The sequence below is a fragment of the Haliotis asinina genome, chromosome 2 (genome assembly GCF_037392515.1).
Source record: "Haliotis asinina isolate JCU_RB_2024 chromosome 2, JCU_Hal_asi_v2, whole genome shotgun sequence".
NCBI classification, from domain to species: domain Eukaryota; kingdom Metazoa; phylum Mollusca; class Gastropoda; order Lepetellida; family Haliotidae; genus Haliotis; species Haliotis asinina.
The window spans coordinates 90,280,174-90,299,682 of record NC_090281.1 but is presented as its reverse complement, the minus strand read 5'-3'; the positions used below and the strand labels follow the sequence as shown (position 1 = coordinate 90,299,682).

The 19,509-nt window shown below is 39.2% G+C and overlaps 2 protein-coding genes across 2 annotated transcripts in view; both read right to left on the bottom strand.

Moving 5' to 3' along the window:
* LOC137274571 (glutamate receptor ionotropic, kainate 2-like) overlaps nt 1-19,509 on the bottom strand; it is a 78,080-nt gene that overhangs the window by 45,074 nt on the left and 13,497 nt on the right. The window lies entirely within an intron of this gene.
* LOC137272099 (uncharacterized) lies at nt 4,316-10,034 on the bottom strand. Its single transcript, XM_067804460.1, has 3 exons — nt 9,743-10,034; nt 6,761-8,051; nt 4,316-4,418 (listed from the first exon to the last, which is right to left on the bottom strand). The coding sequence occupies exons 1-3, from the start codon at nt 10,032-10,034 to the stop codon at nt 4,316-4,318; spliced, it is 1,686 nt and encodes a 561-aa protein (XP_067660561.1).

Genomic DNA, 19,509 nt, shown 5'->3' with positions numbered 1-19,509 from the left:
CCATACATTTCGTAAGAGATAGCAACAACAGAGCATGTGTGGAGACCATAGGGTAATGTGAATATAGTAACAAAGGTCTGTCACATCGAAGTCAGTACTAACATTAAACACATCCTTTAAACACTAAATAATCTTCTTTACCAACATTTTGTCGGCAGGTGATATATTACCTTTCCTCCATATCTATCTTGTTCAAATTTTCCATTACAAGTTAAATATTTAAACCTTTACACAATTCAATTAATTTTGATAAGAACTATTTGTGTCCCCGACCTCGTCTTCAGGTAGAATACTCGGATGTAGATGCATGTGTACATCAGAACAACAGAGTAATAAGAGAGCACGAGTGGAAACTTGACATGGTAAGATGACATTTACTCGGTACTGAATGCTAACTCCAGTTGAGGAATGGAGGCCAGGCGTAAGATTAGTTCTGATATGTAATGGATAAAAGCAATTCAAGGGTTAACTAGAAATAGAAGCAGGTTGGATAAACACACTCGGTGAACGGGTTAATCGCTAGGCGAGATAGATGGTGGCTCAGATTAATTAATAGGCAAGATAGAGGGTGGATAATTATGAATAAACTGACTATGCGACTGTGAATAATTTGACCTGATTCCGTGATATAAAGTTCAAGTGAGTCTCATCATTAAATTTAGTAACGGTACCTGTCGCCGATGAAACCGTAGCTCCACGTTCTGTACTTATGTGCACTGAAGCATGAAGCAGCGAGGAGTCACTAGGAGTCCCGTCCTCTCATAGACTCTCACCGATCTAACAGCACCTGCTGGTTTGCTTACGTTCGAGAATGAACGTGGGCCCACTGCAGTGATCATGAAGCCCGTGCTAAGTAGTCAGTGCTCAGATACGAGTAAGTGTTTGAAGTTATCAACGTCTATTTCTACTGTTTATGTTATCAACGTCTGTTTCTACTGTTCATGTTATCAACGTCTGTTTCTACTGTTTATGTTATCAACGTCTATTTCCACTGTCAATATTAACCGTCCTTATTCGTACTCAATACTATCCGCTGCATAGTAATTATAGAATATATTCAGAACTTCACTCATCTGATATAACATTACCTCACTTTATTTCAGAAGTATTTAGTTTTGTCACCTTAACCGTGCATTACGTTGATGTCTTCAGGAAGGCAGTTTGTCCTGGAGGGTATCAACATAAGCTGCATTGCTGATCCAGCATCTGGTTCATCAAATAAATACAGGTTCTAATCACATGCGTTAAGTGCAGGTAAATCTGTCGGCTGTGTGGACCACGCATGTGGCTTACAGTCAGACGTTTGCTATGAACGATATAGATATATCTTATATCTATAAAAGTAAGTACAACATAGAGAATATGTCGGCTGTATGAACCATACATGTGGCTTACTGTCAGACGTTTGCTAAGGACGATATAGATATCTGTTATACTGAGTTATTTATATGATTTATCGAAACTGTATACATACTGTAATAGGATGTCTTACCAGAGGCTAACATGTTAAATATAATCTGTGGGTTTATTAGTCTGTGCATCGCCTTCAGGTGTCCATGTTCTAGCGGTTACATACATGACTGTTAGACTGTTACACTGTCTCTGAACTATGTCATCAAGTCTTTTACTCTCATGAAAAAAAAAACCAAATAAATTTCCTCAGGGTTTAGAACCTTCGGTCTAACCCGTGAAGATCCGGGATAAAACTGATCTTCATTGACCCATGCTACTTGACATAGACGACTAACGGGATCGAGTGGTGAAGGATGACTAAGTTGACACTATCGATGCTCATATGATCACTGTCTTGTCTGGTCCAGGCTCTAATGTTCACAGACCGCCTCTATATAGCTGGAATATTGCTGAGCGCGGAGTAAAACAAAATACCCACTCTCTCATACACTAGGGTTGCTTGTCAATTTGAATGAGGGTTAATGTTGTAAGTTTTCAGAGACAAACCATTTATGTACACGACAGTCATCCTGCCTCAGACCAGCATCACAGAGACGAAGAACTGTGTTCAGGAGTAAAAATGTCGGCTGTCCCCGAAAATAGTCCTGAACTTACGCTTTTGCATTCCATTTGATATAATCAAACTCTGAAATGACGGGCTAATACAATTGTCTGTGCATTCATTACACTCAGTGGTATGCGCACCCATGATGTTACCCTGTGACATAAAGGCTTATAATCAGGAACGCTTTTCAGAGTAGGAATACTACTCAAGAGATGCCTGGGGACACATTAAGCAATTTTAAATTGTAAGCTGGATATGAACTTTACCAGAAAGTAGGAAGCTAAGGGATGGATTGTGACCAGCAGTCTCAAATACTGTCCAGTCAGTCATGCCACCCATTAAATCCGGAGACAGGAAATGAACCCTGAAGTATAAGAAACCTTTTTGAAACCACAACATGAAAGGACATTACTGTCAAGCCTATTGACTCGTTATGACTTTCAAATACTCAAAGGAAGTAATGAAATACTGACTCTTTCATATTTTTTATCTGACCACACCTGCTACATGTATTTTCATTGGACTTGACTCTCAGAAAAACAACAAAATGACAAAGGAAAGTGTTGTGAAAAGCTATATTACCAACAGAATCAGAATCAGACTCTGGTCCCTGTCACGTATAGTTAATGAATATGTGTAAATTTGATAACATAAATTCCTTACATTGGTAACATTCAGAAACTGCGGAAATCTAGACTTGTTTCATTTAGGGCTTTAGCAGTGCAGAATAGGCAAGGCACGGAAGAAAATAGTGCGGCCCAGGAACTAGCAATGAGGTACCCCGGCCTGATGGAACTGGAATACACCCACGAGAGCACTAGAATCAGTAAGTTACCCAGCCGGTGCTGTAATATACCAGATATAAGGTTTATTACATCTGATCACTTTCATAATTGCATTGTATATTTATATATGTAGGTTTGTGTCTGACGGAATACAAGCATATTTGGTCCTTAAACGCATCTATAATATCGGTTGGGATTTCATTTAAACACAAATTTGTTACCTTTCCCTGTTTTATCAAAAGTAAACCACGCAAAGCTGTTATCTTCATTTCTACTTGTAAATTTATAATCACTTGTTGCAAAAATACCATGTCATAAAATCTAATGTATTTATGACACCACTCGCAAACATAATATTCTGCGTATTCTCGGCGGTACTATATCACTGCAAGCAAATCTGTAACACTGAACTTTGTTGCTTACAGTGACCTGTTTCGTCTCACTGACCTCATGGACACAAGGATCTCTAACGTAAACAGATATTTTTAGATCTTTGAAAAATAAAGTCTAATCAGTAAAACATATATGATCTCCCCAATAGCACAGACAGCTACTGAAAACTTATTAACCTAAGGTAGATGGTTCACGTGAAGGTAGCGACTGGTGGAACTGCCTTGATTGCCGCTCCCCGCTGATAGTGTACGTACCTTTATGGACTTCCAGGAACATCAAAGTAAACAGATTCCTGAGACGGGATACATCCCATCCCCACATGCTATGCACTTGGTTATGTTATTACAGCCGACAAGAAACACGAAACCATCTTGTAGCGACACTCATGGTCTGGTATGCTTGACAATGTTCAAAGTAATTAGGAGGAGATCATTTTGTATCCGCGAACATGCTAGGGGGTATTTGTCCGTGTGACTTTACCCCCTAAAATAGACTGTTTGCTGTGCAAGATGATGAAATGACAGATCAGCCCATAAATTAAGTGATGCAGTGTTCGTATTTGACGGTTTACAACAGAGATTGTTTTCGCTAGACCTACACCATGACTATTTGACATTGATCTATGACTGCATATGGGGCGGTGAGGATAGCCTAGAAATGGAAGCTTTCGCTCATCACGCCGAAGATGGGTACAATTGTGAAGCCCATTTCTGGTGTCCCCCTCAGTGATATTGCTGGAATATTACTAAAAGCAGTGTAAAAGTCATTACTACATTTATTACTACAATAGCTCCTGCTTTTCGCAGGAATGTCTCACGATACTGAAGAGTTTTAATATATATTGGATTTTTTTTATATATTTATATACTTCTGTATGCAGTATCAGTAATGTATATACTATACGTCTGAATAGGTAAAACATAACGTAAAAGTTAGAATTTAAACAGAAAATAAAGTGGCTTACCTTTAATGTCACCCTGGCGGCATCACACATCAGTACCGTTAATCTCTGTGAACATTATGTTGCATTTACACGTCCCCATACACATACAACACATTGAGTGGTAGTTAGTTCTGTATAATTGTTCCAGCATATGTCAATGAAATGTTTGACTAGTGTTTAATTACTGGCTTTCAAGCCAAGACTATTTGTGCCCTCGTCAGTCTGGAGTGCCATGGCCAGACTTGTGGACAGAAGGACTCGGCATTTAGGCGCACGGCTGCTGCAATACAGGCGCTCCTGACAGCGTCATAATGTCAATATAAATCAACCTTTTAATTCCGTGGTTCTGGATGCAATTACATGCTTTCTGTCCGAGGTAGTCTTAGTTCTGTCATCCAATCAATGATTTGCAGTTTGAATAGTTTCACGCCATATGAGAAATGTTCTGTGTTTGTGTCTTGCGTCTTTCACGTCTTAGAGAACGAAATGATATAGGACAACTAACTTGGTTTTCAAGTTTTTACATATCACATCCTAGCATATAGGAGCTTACGGATATAGTATTATTCTTGTATATTGTCACAGGTCAGTTTTTAGGCACCCATCACTTATTTGTTGACCTGTTGTGTCTACGTCTGACATTCATCTTTCACACGACGGTAGCTCAGTGGTAAAACCGTTCACTGGTTACGCCTTAGACCCGGTTTCCATTCCCAATATGGTTACAATGTGTGAAGCCAATTTCTTGTGTCCCCCATGTGACATTGCTGAAGTAATGCTCAGGGCGGCGTAAAATCATACTCACGTGCTCATATTTCACTTACAGCTGCTTAGTAGAGTGCTGTAGTTAGCAGGACTTTGCATTGGAATGTAACATGTATTGCAATACAGGTATCAGTATTCCAATAAGTATTGCGGTGTAATGGGTCCTGAAGTGTCTGACAGTGAATGACACTGACTGTACACACTATTTCCCCTAAAATAGATGTAATGACTCTAATAACAACAATCTCATAATTAGGCAGATAGTTATAAATTCTTCCAAGTTTGTACAATTCAGACCATGTAATTTGATTACGAGAGGAAGCATAAGTTGTGATTAAAAATCTGTGTAAGCCTTAGAGATGATCACAAAAGCCATTTTTGCCTAGTATTATACCGGTTCTGATAAAAATATAGCAATACGTATAATTCGAACAGCATGTTGTGAATACATGTATACCGATAGTACTACAACCAGTGTTCGTCATTAGCGGACACATAGAACGCCTGTAGACGATTCTACACAACGTATAGAGAACACAGCGTGCAGAAATTTGAACGAGACAATATTCACATAATGTTGGTATAGATTTAGCTGTGAGCTTACACATGGCGCTCATATGCAGATGAGTGAAGAAAAACACCTAGAGCCCACACGTTGATAAGTCTGATCAATGTGTTGGTACTACATACAGCTACTAAATGTGGAGAAGATTGTATTCAGTGTTTCGCACATGCAGCTCAGTGAGTGAGTTTAGTTTTAAGCCGCACTCAGCAATATTACAGCTATATGGCGGCGGTCTGTAAATAATCGAGTCTGGACCAGACAATCCAGTGATCAACAACATGAGCATCAATCTGCGCAATTGGGAACCGATGACATGTGTCAACCAAGTCAGCGAGTCTGACCACCCGATCCCGTTAGTCGCCTCTTACGCCAAGTTGAGTCGCCTTTTATGCAGCTCAGCAGTAGGACTAAGTCAACATTAAGTTGTTTCAAAGGCATTTAGAAGTTGGAGGAATCAAACTAAAAGACTAGTGCTTTATGGTTCAACTTCTTTATTATACAAGGTCACAACGTTTCGAGACAGATTCTAGTCTCTTCTTCAGGTGAAGTGAGGGTAAAACTAAAGGGTTGTAGTATATATACACATAACAGTAGACTGATAACAATGGGTAACAAGATATACGGGTTTCTATTAATTGATGTACAGGCTTCGATTGATAGATGTACAGGCTTCGATTGATAGATGTACAGGCTTCAACTTATGTGCAGGCTTCAACTGATTGATGTGCAGGCTTGTGTTGATTAGGTTAACGAGTTACAGGTAAAGATGTTTGGATAAAGATTAGTCACTGAGGATAAGGTGATTCCATGCATTGGGTAAGTAAACACCTCCGTCTCTGTTGATTGAGGGATTGTTCCGCTTGATTGCAATGGCTTCTAGGAGCTTCCGTTTTTTTAAGTCATTGGCGTTCCTAACTAATGTCCTGGTGTTGTCCCAAACAATCTTGTGATTGGGCTTGTGCATGATGTGTTCACATGCAGCAAACTTCTGATCCAAATTTTGAACTGATATTTTGTGTTCTTTTAACCTGATAGCCAGTGGTCGACCAGTTTCACCAATATATGTCTCTTTACAACTGCATTGGATCTGTTAGATGCATCCTGATGGGTTGTTGCATTTAGGTGTTGTTGGCCCACGTCCATTAGCTGATAGTAGCGTTTTCAGGTTGGTGTCGCTACGGAAGGTGACGTCTATTCCTGTTGTTTTCTTGATGAGACGGCTGATGCGATGACTTATCTGGCCATGGTATGGTATGCTAATTCTGATGGGGGAAGGTTCTGGTTTAGTTGACTTGGGAGTTTCTTTCAGGGTCTTGGTGATGGTGTTGCTGACTAGATGGGGTGGGTACTCGTTAAGGTCTTGGAAGGTTGATTTCAGGTGTTTTAATTCGCTGTGGAGGCTGTCTGGGCTGCAGACCGCTTTTGCTCTTCGTGCCAGGGTAGCTACTATGCCTTTCTTGATCTGGGGATGATGGTTGGACTGGTGATGAATATACTGATCCGTATGTGTTGGTTTACGGTAAACACTGGTGGCAATGGATTGTTGGCGTCGGTGGAGAAGAATGTCCAGGAAGGGAAGCTGTTGGTGTGTCTCTTCTTCCATTGTAAACTGAATTCTTGCGTGTTGGGAATTCAAGTGTTGCAGCAGGGCCTCTGGATCTTGGTTGTCGTCCAGGAGAGCTAGGACATCATCTACTTTGCGGAACCAATGCTTTGGGGTGAATGGTGCAGTTTTCAGGGCAGTGTCTTCAAAGGCAATCATGTATATTTCTGTCAGTAGTGGTGATAGAGGGGGTCCCATTGGCAATCCATGGATCTGTTGGTAGAGCTGGCCATTCCAGTTGAAATATGAAGTGTCGAAGCATTTACTTACAAGATCGACGATGCTTTGGGCTGTGAGTTTGGTGTCTAGGTCTGGTAGAGATGTTTCCAGTCTAGTAGATAGGATGTGAATGGCTTCTTTGATGGGTATATTGGTAAATAGGTCTACCACGTCGTAGCTGACTAACTTTTTTGTGTCACTGGTGTTTCTCAGTTGCTGTACGAGGGATGCCGAATCTTTCACAAAGGAGCTGCCAGTTTTTCCCAGTGGGGCTAGGGTGCGGGATAGATGTTGGGCCGTGTTGTAGTAGACAGATCCTCTAGAGCACACAAGGATTCTAGTCTTTACATGGTTCTTATGTATTTTGACAGTGGCGCGGGCATATGGTGGTTGGGCGTTGTTGGGATTGAGGTGGTTGAATATGGAATCACTGATTTCTCGGTTGGTATGGAGGGTCTTCAGAGTTTTCTTTTTGGCTGTAGGGTCTTTCTTTAGAGGTTTGTAAGTTGTGGGGTCTTCCAGGGTCTTGTCTTCTAGCTGTGTGAATTCTGGAGTGTCCATGATAACTGTGGCTTTCCCTTTGTCTGCAGCCGTGATGGTGATCCCCTTGTCCTTTCTGAGTTCTTGTATTGCTTTCCTCTCATCTTTGGACAGGTTGTTCTGTTGGCGTGGGGTTTTGCGGATGATGTCAGCTATTTGGTGTCGTAGGTAGTCCACATTGCCATTAGGGGCCAGTTGTTGCAGTCCCTTTAGTGTTCCCTCTAGGGTTCAGAAAGGGCAGGGTAAATTCATGGGAAAAGGGCACTTCATAACATAAAAGGGCATGTTGGAAAAAATAACAAAATGTATATGAAGTCGAATTGTCTTTTAATTTCAATTTCTGGTTGAGACATCAGTGTACTCATCCAACATTAATCCAAATGAACTGCTATCCTTTATCTTCCCAATAACCGTTTCTTCGAAAACTTCAGCTTGGCATTCTATGAACTCCGGTACTGTACTGTATCCAGTGTGTGATGCATTTTTGCCGTGATTCAGCATTGCCAAGTTTGAAGCACCAAGTTCTATGCACAAGTCAATAAGAAGGTGATATAAAGTTGTGTGTGGCAGGTTATGCTTATTAATGAAAAACAGTACTTTCTGTGCATCTTACAGTGCGGCAGTTTCCTTTTCTGTGTATCTTGAGAAAATGTTTTCAATGGACACTTTGTCATCCTTTTCCATAAGGACAGCATCTTGATGCATTTGAGAATTCTCATGGAATGGAAACCTTATCAAGTCGGACAGTCTCGCATCCAACCTCTGTCCAAACCTGAGATCTATTTCTGCCCTTGGTATTCCACTTGGAGCATAATGAACAAAACATCTTTCCCTTCATTTCGTCATCTTCTGAGTACCTCAGCCAGGGCCGGTTTTGCTGCCAATATGTGTCAAATGCAGTTTTGTGACCACCATCTTTCTTCTTTGTTTGAATAACTGCCTCTGACTCCTTGAGTTGTCATAGGAAACTACCTCTGTCTCGTCTAATTCCGGCCTGAAAAATAGTATACAAATGTATACCATGTTAAAAATATTCTAAGATAGTAAAATTTGATATCATGACTATTTTTACTAAAATATCCCACAAACATTCGCCTGGACGTAAGTATCTACTGTAAGTTCTGTCTGCTTCAACATGGCGTATGGCTTACCATTGTTTGAAATCGAAAAAGTTTTATTCCTTCAAGACATACTTGTTAATGAAATCGCCACTAAACACAAAACTAAAAGAACTGTTTTAACAGTGTGTAAGCTGTTTCAACTATTTCATTTACCAGGACAAACAACGAAGTAAAACAAGTTCAGTTTCAAATTGCCAATGGGTTCAAAATGGCGGACATTTTCGAGTTACAGAATTTCACCTAAACGGCACAGTCGTATGAATATCTGTCCCCAAACGCACTAAAATACATTCCATGTAATCCACAGATCATTGCGACTCCTCAAGAAAGGGAGAGAACTCCGCCCTTGGTAAAATCCGGAAAATGCACACTCGGCGTAGCAAACGACTGCGATTGAGGCGAAAAGGGCAGGGCGCAAAAATCAAAGGGCAGGGCGCTGCGCCCTCCTAAATGTGCCTAGGGGGAACACTACCCTTCTCTATGTCGCTGATGTACACATCTGGGTTGGGACATGGGTTGGTCGGCACATAGCTTAGTCCTTTGGATAGGAGTGAGATCTGTGAGGTTGTCAATGGTTTGCTGCTTAGGTTTATTACTGTTTTGTTCAGGTATTCATCTCTGTTTTTCCTAGCTGTTTTGTTCCTGTTTTTGACACTATGGTTGAGGAGGTCTTGGAATTTCTTGATGTGGTTGGTTCTGATCTTGTCCTGAAGTGACTTAGATGAGGTGACCGTGATGTTCTGAATCTTCTCATATGTCTGACTCCAGTTGGTGTTTAAGGGTTGACTTACCATTCTGTATGGCTTGGTGAAGGTGACTCCTGTCTTGCCTCAGGTTGCTTATCTGGTGTTTCAGTATCTTGCTGCTGGCTTCATGCAGGATCTTAGCAATAGCTGGTGTTGACCGTCGGAGGGAGGTTTTCAGTTGCAGGCCTTTAGGGACTAGTTTGTTATCCCGGCATCTCAGAAGGAATGTAAGCTGGTTGTCATTTCGAGTCTTCTTGATTAACAAGTTGGTGAATCGGTTGAGCGCTGAGACTGCCTCATCTCCATGATGATGTCGTATAAGTTGTTTCAAAGGCATTTAGAAGTTGGAGGAATCAAACTTCGAGACAGATTCTAGTCTCTTCAGGTGAAGTGAGGGTAAAACTAAAGGGTTGTAGTATATATACACATAACAGTAGACTGATAACAATGGGTCTCGAAACGTTGTGACCTTGTATAATAAAGAAGTTGAACCATAAAGCACTTACATATTTATAGTTTGAGTCAACATTTAAGTTAAAACACAGAGCTCACTTAAATGAGTCATCATTTCGTGTTAAACTCGGGCATATAGAGCTAATACGTAGATAAGTCTGTATTTTGTGTTCAGCTAACACATGGAGAGCTCACATGTAAATGAGTCAACATATTGTGTTGTCCAAGCACGTACAGCTCAAATATGGATGGAAGGAATATATTTACTATATAAAGCTCACATAGAGATAAGCCCGCAATTAGTTTTCAGCTCATAAATAGCCCTCAGATGTACATGATGTATATGATTTTGCATTTAGCGGTCTGCTTAAATGCTTGTCCACATGATAAGTTTGAATTTAGTATCAAGTTTAAAAAAATACAATCACGCGTACTGAGTTCAAACAAACGTCATTTTACATGGTGTTAAACTTTCAAACTTAGTTTTCGTATCTGGTGCACATATGTCCACATCAGTTGACACTACAATAAAGGTCACATATACTCTAATAGGGTACAAATGCAAAATCACTTGCTCACATCGTTATAAATGAAACCCCGTGATTAAAACTGCTCATTTCGATCTTTAATTACCTTAAATCGACCTTTTTCTCAACAGTGCACAATTCTCAGCCGCAAACGTAATTTCAACCAATCAGAGCGGCGCGTCTCCGTGACGTAATAGTGGGTATAGAAATGAGGGTCTGTGCAGTATTAATCTACATTTCAGGGGTTAAACTATTTCGTTTACAGGTTTGTACAAACCTGAAATCGCGAAAGCTGTGGAGAAAAATGAAAGCTATATGTTCTCACAATCTACTATCATTTAGGTTTGTCTCCTGCTTCGCCTAGTTTTGGAGTTACAACCCTTGTTTTCATAGACGATTCTGTCAAAATCACTTGATGTCGCAAGGTTGTAATCCGTGTTAGGTGGTATAAACCGACACGTCATTTGTTATGATTCACTTGATACTCAGTTAATGAATTTATAACAGGTAAATAATTAGTGGTAACGCCACTTAGATTACCCGACAAAGGCCCCCATTTAGGATTTCTTTTGTCTGGATCGATCAAAGTATTAACCGATAACACGCTGACTGATTAATTAGTTTTGTGGGGATTTAAATGGGGGATTTGTATAAAGGTAGAGTTTATGTATGTACATTTACTAATCTATACTGAATACAGTCTGTCGTGTCTGTGTCTATGTAAAACAACACCCTTCTTTCAAAGGATTAACCGCCAATACATTGATTACTCATTATTGGCTGACGAAATAACTTTATAAAAAGTATGACGCACATTATGCAATTACTTGCCAGGTGTGCTATCTTGGGTAACCAATGAAACTATACAGCCATGTGAAAAACCTGAAACGATACATCACGTTTTCGTATATTAGACTGTTAAAAGTCACATCACTTGGGAAATCCGCAGATGAATTATATATCACTCGTTTTTGTGGATATTGATGGATACATTCCTCGATGAAGGTAATAGCCTGACATTGCTCCTATAACTCTAATTTTAATATTTGCATTTTTGTTTTTAATAAGTTGTCGTAGCTTTCAGCAGAATCATTGTTTTCGTCGTTAAGTGTAACGATGCACACGACATGCACGAGGGTGTGCGTGCGAATTATGATTCATATAAGAAAACTATGAAATCTCTACATATTACATTCCTGTTATACATTCGCAGATCGCTTCTTTTTCAAAATGCATACAAGTATGATTATAAAGTAATTAGGATTAAGTATAAAGTATAAAGACGTATATTGACAAGTGTCTACATACTGGTGAGTGAACGCTACAAACCAAGTAAATTTAACAAGTGAAGAAATTTATCACGCAGTATTTTCACTTCGACCCCGACCTCGCTTAGGTTATGTTACAGGTTGTGTCATGCAAACTCCTTTTGGTAATGATTCAAATAGATATTTAAGTAGTTTTGATTTTCTAACGTGATGAGAACAAACCATACCTAATCTCATTAATTCAAATGGATTTGACTTCACGATTTTCATAAATGGCAGCGCTCTGTCTTGGGGTGAATGCTATTTTAGTTTGTTTTCACCGACTTACAAAAGGACAATTACTTTCTACTGGTAGTAAAATATGTATTTTATTGATGGACAATAGGATGTTGCATGACATTGCTTATAAGATAACAATTTCACTCTTGGAAGTGAGGTGGAGGTCAATATAACATTGCTTGCAATATACATGTCACTTCGACCCCTACCTTGCTTCCTTGGAAGAAGTCCTTATCTTAAAGGTTTTGTGGCCATGATTCAAATGCATCTTTAACTACAAGTAAAAAGTAGTTTTGATTTTCTAACTTGATGAGAACAAATCATAATCTCATTAATTCTAACGGACTTTAGCCCGTGACTTCAGGATTTTCAAAAATGGCGGCGCCCTGTCTGAGGATGAATACTATTTAATTTTGTTTTCACCGACTTACAAAATCAAAATTACTTTCTACTGGTAGCAAAATGTGTATTTTATTGATGGACATTAGGATTTTACATGACATTGCTTATAACATAACACTTTCACTCTTGGGGTCAATATAATATTACTTACGATAATATTGTCACTTCAACCACAACCTCGTTTCCGAGGAAGAAAGCGTTATATCCAGGCAAAATCCGTTTGGTCAGCAATGTGTAGTAAAGTAGTCTTAATTTTATAAACTCGATGAAACTTAAACTCCATTTTCTATCCTGGGAGCGTAGTAGGGGGCGAACCATCCCATTTAGTATATACCACTGGCTTCCACAAAGCTCACTTCGCACACACTAACAACCAATTTAAGCACAAACTACGGAGTCTGGTGGAAATCTGTGCATTACCAACTTTATTATGGACAGGAAGTTTATAAACATGCAATCAAATGCGGGGGAGGATTTCTAATACCGAAGGTCCTGGTACAGAACAACGTATTTCCATGTAAAAGACAAGATTTGAAATACACGCCCATAACAAACCTGTCATGTTTACCCTGAGGGGTTATTGGGGGAGGGGATGTCAGTACCACCTCGTGTCACAGTGACCTTCCTCAATAGGAATACCCTCACTCTGTTTATGCAGTGGATAGGTCGTATAGTTTACCGGAACTGAGACAGATTGTATCCGGCTCGGTAAACGTCGACACTGTGTTCTTTAGATGAGCGTGATTAGGAAACATTTCTATGAAAAGGTTAAAGTTGAACGGGTTGTTAAACCGCCTTATTTTTTAAAAAAAATCATGATTTGCATGAATGATATGATATTGGGTGTTCCCAAATCTAGTTCCAAATGGGATTGCTGGAAACACTGAGGGCTGATTCTCTTCTTGAAAAACATTCCAGCACAGTTCCATAAACCATACAGATGCCATTCAGTGTGAAAATATTTATGGAATCTGTTTTATAGGAGAATCAATGGTTTCATCAATGTGCTTTGTTGGTTTTACTTCATTAACTCTGGTGTACTTGATTAAACCTCGTTCATGTCCAGACATTATATGTCTTCCCACAACATGGAATACATGCGGGTCGCCATTACGCCAATCCGCTATTACGTATGTGACGACATCAAGTAAAATCAAGGAATCAAAGGACTTACACAATTTGAACAATTATAACCAGTATTCATTCTTTCCAAATATGTTCTGTTGCTTAGAGAAAGAGAAATATAGTATTAATGAACTGGAACGATCGGCAATATCCACTGATATATCCTGACACGGGTTATTGATTTCTGCTGTGTGTCCGCACATTAAACACACCAAATATTGCCATTTGATAGTAATGAATGCCGTTTACCGTATAACTGCCAGTAAACTAGCTGTTATCGGGTGTGAGTGAGTTCATACATCTATATTACAACGTGAATGATGATGTAGCATTGGGTTTTGACCATGACGGGTCTTGTTCTCTTCAGACCAGCCTTGCACCACGCGTGCATCTTGATCACAAGTTATCAAGGATATTTAGAAGTATGTAAACTATAAGCTGTATTCCATAATTCAAAATGACTGTTCTCGTTTGTTCTTGAAGATACGTTTTGTTTTTCACATGTATGTCTGACTGCATGAAGTAAACAGCCATCCTTCTCTTTTCTAAGTCGAGATATGATAGAGTTCCACATGCAGGTTGTGTTATTGTAAGCTGAGTGTTCTTGTGATTAACGAATCTGTAAATATACGAAACAGCTGAAATGCCTCCACAGAGGACAAGTTTATTGGTTCTAAAAGCTATTTTGCCCGAAACACCCCTAATTACAACATGGCGTGTACTATTTACATTTACGGCCATATCCCTATAAAAACGCAGCACTTGGCAAAGGTAGCCACAAATTATGTTTTGAATTTAAATAAACATGTTTGTACTCAGGTGGTAAATCATGACGACACGGCCCTTGAGCACACACATCACTTTTCCCAAAGACGAAGACTGAATTGGTAACAAATAACGTTACATGACATTACGCTTTTTAACATTGTGTATACATTTGCCAAGATTCGCAGTGACGCCGGAATGAAATGAAAACAGAACATATTTTCTTGTACGTAGGGTAGAACATGGTTATTCATACTTATTCAATACGGGATGTCATCATTGATTTTCAGTGATCCAGCCATATGATTTTCAATACTTTGCCCTTTAACGTGCATGAAACCTTTTTCGGCGGATAATCGAGTCTGGTTATTTTCTGACCTTAACGCTCTGTATAGTGTTATAATATCATATCGTATGGCATTAATATGAATTGATAAAGGACTTTATGGTGGAAAAATAACAGAATGTTTCAGCCGAAAAGGTTTTGAGCTCAAATAGTAAATCTGTAAATGATAACGTCAGCTCAGCTTTGAAAATGAATAACGCTTTCTGACAACCAACCCGAAACAGCGAACAAGCAATGTCACAAATGCCTATATAATGACCTTGTACATGAACAGCAAATTTTCAAATAAAACTGAAATACATGCATCCCAGATGTGGTTTGGGGTTTCCGCTCTCAACAGTGTATATATTGCCAGTGCGTATTGCACGTGTCAGTGATAGTGCCGTGCTTCTTCTCCGACCTTACATCACTTGCGGGAGCACTGTATATTATTGTGTTGGAGGTTGAATCTAAGCTGAAAGTCATGCGTGTAAATAGTAATTCACGCAGTAGCTGTCGTTGATGTTTATTTATTCTTTAAAATTATGCTCAGCAATATTCTAGCTACATAATTATATAACAGCCTTTGTTAAACATTCGAATTTGAACCAGGCAATACATTGATGAAGTGATGAACATCATGAGCATCGATTTCCTCAACTGGATTACGATGCCATAATCCAGGCACGTCAGCGAGCCTGAACACTGGATCCAGTCACAGTCAGTCTTACTGCGATTGTTGGTGTCAGTGTGACCACAAATCATGGCGTCCAGGGGCGTAGCTACTATAATAAGACAGCCTTGGCTTACGCATGATTCTTGCTACAGAGGTAAGCCTTCAATGTTATTCAAATTTAAAGCTTTCGGCTTACGCGGGAAAATATGGCTTGCAACGCGCCTGACGTCTAAATTCGTTGCACAGGGTTATATCCGTGTATTACATGATTTAAGCTTCAGTATAATGTTCTGTTAGTCAACACTGTGTTCAATGTTTACATCTAAACGGCAAAGATCAGGGACAAACATCACAGTGTGGTTTCTTCCCACATCCAGCTGATAGGTCTGAAACACTGTTCACAGAGGTTGGCCTGGAACACTCGGAGTGTATCTGATCACCATAGGATCGAGATTCATCCTCAGATGACACCCCGTGATAGGTCTATAACACTGTTCATGGAGGCTGGATCGGTACACTCGGGTTGTATCGGATCACCCCACATAGATTTATCCTCAACTAGTGACCCACATGCACTGGCTTCCTTGTCTTGATCAAAGTTATCACGATTACTTGCATCACGTACATATCACCTTTGTCAGTTCACTTCATCTATTGTACTTCCTCTGCTGAATTACCAGTGTAAACAGTAGACAATGAGCCCACGTGGGGCATGACGCATCAACCGATTGGTCATTTCCAAACACGCAACACCACTCTTGTATATCAGTAATAACTATAATGCCTAATCGATATGGTCAACAACCACCTTCCAGACTGGATCGAAACATACACGTCTCTGACTGTTTTTCAGCTTTGTGTTATAAATGCATAGCTCATTCTTAATAATGCGTTCCTGTGGTATTCCAGCCCTGTTGATATTCATGATTAGCAAATACCGAATCTGATTTCGGTTCTTTAAGACTGTAGGTAACGATGAACTTGGAGGCCAGCAAGACGTAGGTCAAGAACAGTAGGTAATGAGACTTACACAACTAGAATTGTTTACCATTAATTTAAACATGAATAGAGTGGAAACGCACATCTAAGTTTCTTGAACTGTATCATATCGTCAGAAATGTTCATTTTGTATGTAAATTGCATAGAGTTCATTCTAAAATGTGTAACATATACCATGACTTCTATAGATATTTGAAGATGATATCGTTAATTTGGACATTTCAAAACTGAGACGTATAAATTCGACATTTTAGAAAGCACGAATAAAATATGGTGAAACTATATTTTCCAGATATATCCTTTACCCATAATGACATCTATACCAAGAGGCTTAAATACTTTGGGCAAACGTTTTCTTTTTATCTTTAGGAATGCAAACCTACTGAAACAGTTTCTCCAGCAAATATTTGCAGCATAATTCATACAGTAAAATGAGTATATCGCTGTTTTAACACAGTGTTATTATTCGAGACATGAGAGTCCCTCATGGTGTCATAGTTGAAACATTCACCCACTTGTAGAGCGCATTCCATTCCATGTACATCTGGAAAAAAACGTATTTGGTTCGGATTTTTGCCTGACACAAATTGTACATTCGCAAAAGAGCCCCTCTCCTCTTGATATGACTTACAGTCGTATATAGTAAACTGCCAGACACTTTTTGTGCCTAGCTCTTCACATAATGTCATAAAGTTACTACCACACTAATGAATGCAAATGTTGAAGGTTACTGTTTTGACTGGAATTCATCGAGGCCAAGAGTCAGTGAGTTGTAAGATCAACTATAACTTTGAACTATGCAAGACGGAAACATAATACTTTCATTGCGGCAATATTGCCATAGTTACTACAGGTCGTTGGACGTGACACCGGTTGGAATAAACTCGCTGTTCTTACACCGGCCCCTCAATATATAAACTATTAATTAATTATCAGTTGTATTAATGCATTCTTATATTGACACATACGCAAGGCTGCACATGTGGAGAAGTGGGTCATGATTCATTTTGCCCTTCACAGAAGCACTTTCCTTGTATTTGCACCCCGACATCAGAAACTGTTCAGCTATATATCAGTTCTGTTAATCTGTCATTGTGCCAGGGTCTATAAATAATGAATCTCGTCAAAGTCCGGTTATCTATTGATTCCTTGATGGTAAAACTAACACACTGATGACTTGAAGACATATGGTTGAATAAGCCATTGTTTACATTTGTCGCCAAATGGCTTTGGCAGAATCAGATGTGAAGCACTCCTAAAAAGGTACACTGATTGCTTGACGTGAGTTGTACTCCGGCATCAGGGTGGAAGTGAATGAAGAATACAATAGTGGCTATATCGGGTAGAGATGACCATATGCAAAAACATTTCACTGTGTTGAATTCCTCCTTAAAACTGCTTTCAAGTCATAAAAATACATTTACTCACATATACCTACGCGACAGAGTGATCAATAACCTCTACTTTCATGAGTGTTTCTTACAATCATTGATTTCATGGTTTGTTTGCCTGGTATTTCATTATAGCGATGTATATATTTACACATCAGAGCACGACTAAAGCCATTATGATAGACTTTTTGATCGAGTGTTAACAATACATTCAATCCAGTTCTCTGTCAAGCTTTGTGTTGAATTCTGAGAAGCCAGAACAAGAAGAATATAGTACGCAGCTATTGTTTGCCTTCGTGGCTGATGTTCGTGGAAAGTGTGTGTTAATTCTATTGCGCTGGAAAACTGTATTCAACGATCATTGTAGATGCACCAAGAAGATCAATCATCATCAATTCTAGAAATAAACGGTCATCTGTGAGACCTCGTATATTTTAATAACTGTGTAACGCGGTGTCAAATAAGTCATCCATTGTCGTCCCCTCTTGCTGAATCCTTTAGTGTATTACAATCTAATAAAAGTACTCATGGTTTGAAACTATTCACAGTGATTCAAGATTTTACGTCCTGAATATCATGAATATCTATGAAAAAATATAGATATATATTTCCACCAACCTTTAATATGTGTTTCTGATCAAACTAAAAAGCAATCTATGAGTGTAAATATCGAACATTACTGTTAGGATTTCACAGTTATTCCACGCTCATCGTTCATGCTAAAGTGAATCTACCCTTAAACAGGTGCTGCGTGTAACTTGGTTAGCAATTACTGAAAGTGCTCACACAATGGATTGCCCTTGTCATTGTTTCTGATAGCACAGTCAGAGAAGTCAATCATTCTTACCCCCGAGAAAGTATGTTGCGTCCAAACTGAAACTTCTATTGCAGGGGCAAAGCTGCGAGAATCCGTTTTCAATCTTCAAATCCGGTGGTTTCAAGTATTCGTATGTAAGATGCTGCACTTAGTTGGGTAAACTAGTCTTTGTAACTGCATTTACATGTAATCTTATCACATTTGACATTTTCTTATACTTAGCCCATGCACAAATATATTCATGTAATAAATCACCTGGTTGTAATTAATCATTGCATCTTGTGATTAAAAAGCACGTTAATCTAATAACTCACGAGCACGCCCATCCTTTATGGAATAAACAAATCAGTCACCATCACACGTTCAAGGACATTTTGAACTCTCTACCTTAACTCACCTTCAAAAATGTAAAATCTTATTCTCTTGCGTAAGGTGTGTTAAATATGTGTAAAATATGAACGTTTAAAGTTATACCATTCAAGGTTGTGTTATTGCTTTCACAACGGTTTATGGTTGTCACTGCTGAACCTTTACAAAATTTGGATTGTGGATCATCAACACATAATGGATTGTGGTTCATCAACACATAATGGATTGTGGTTCATCAACACATAATGGATTGTGGTTCATCAACACATGATGGATTGTGATTCATCAACACATAATGGATTGTGGTTCATCAACACATGATGGATTGTGATTCATCAACACATACCTACCGAACAGTAGAGACTGTACAATCCGAGTTTAGCAGAGAGTTTAATGTGGAATTATTATCATAAGTA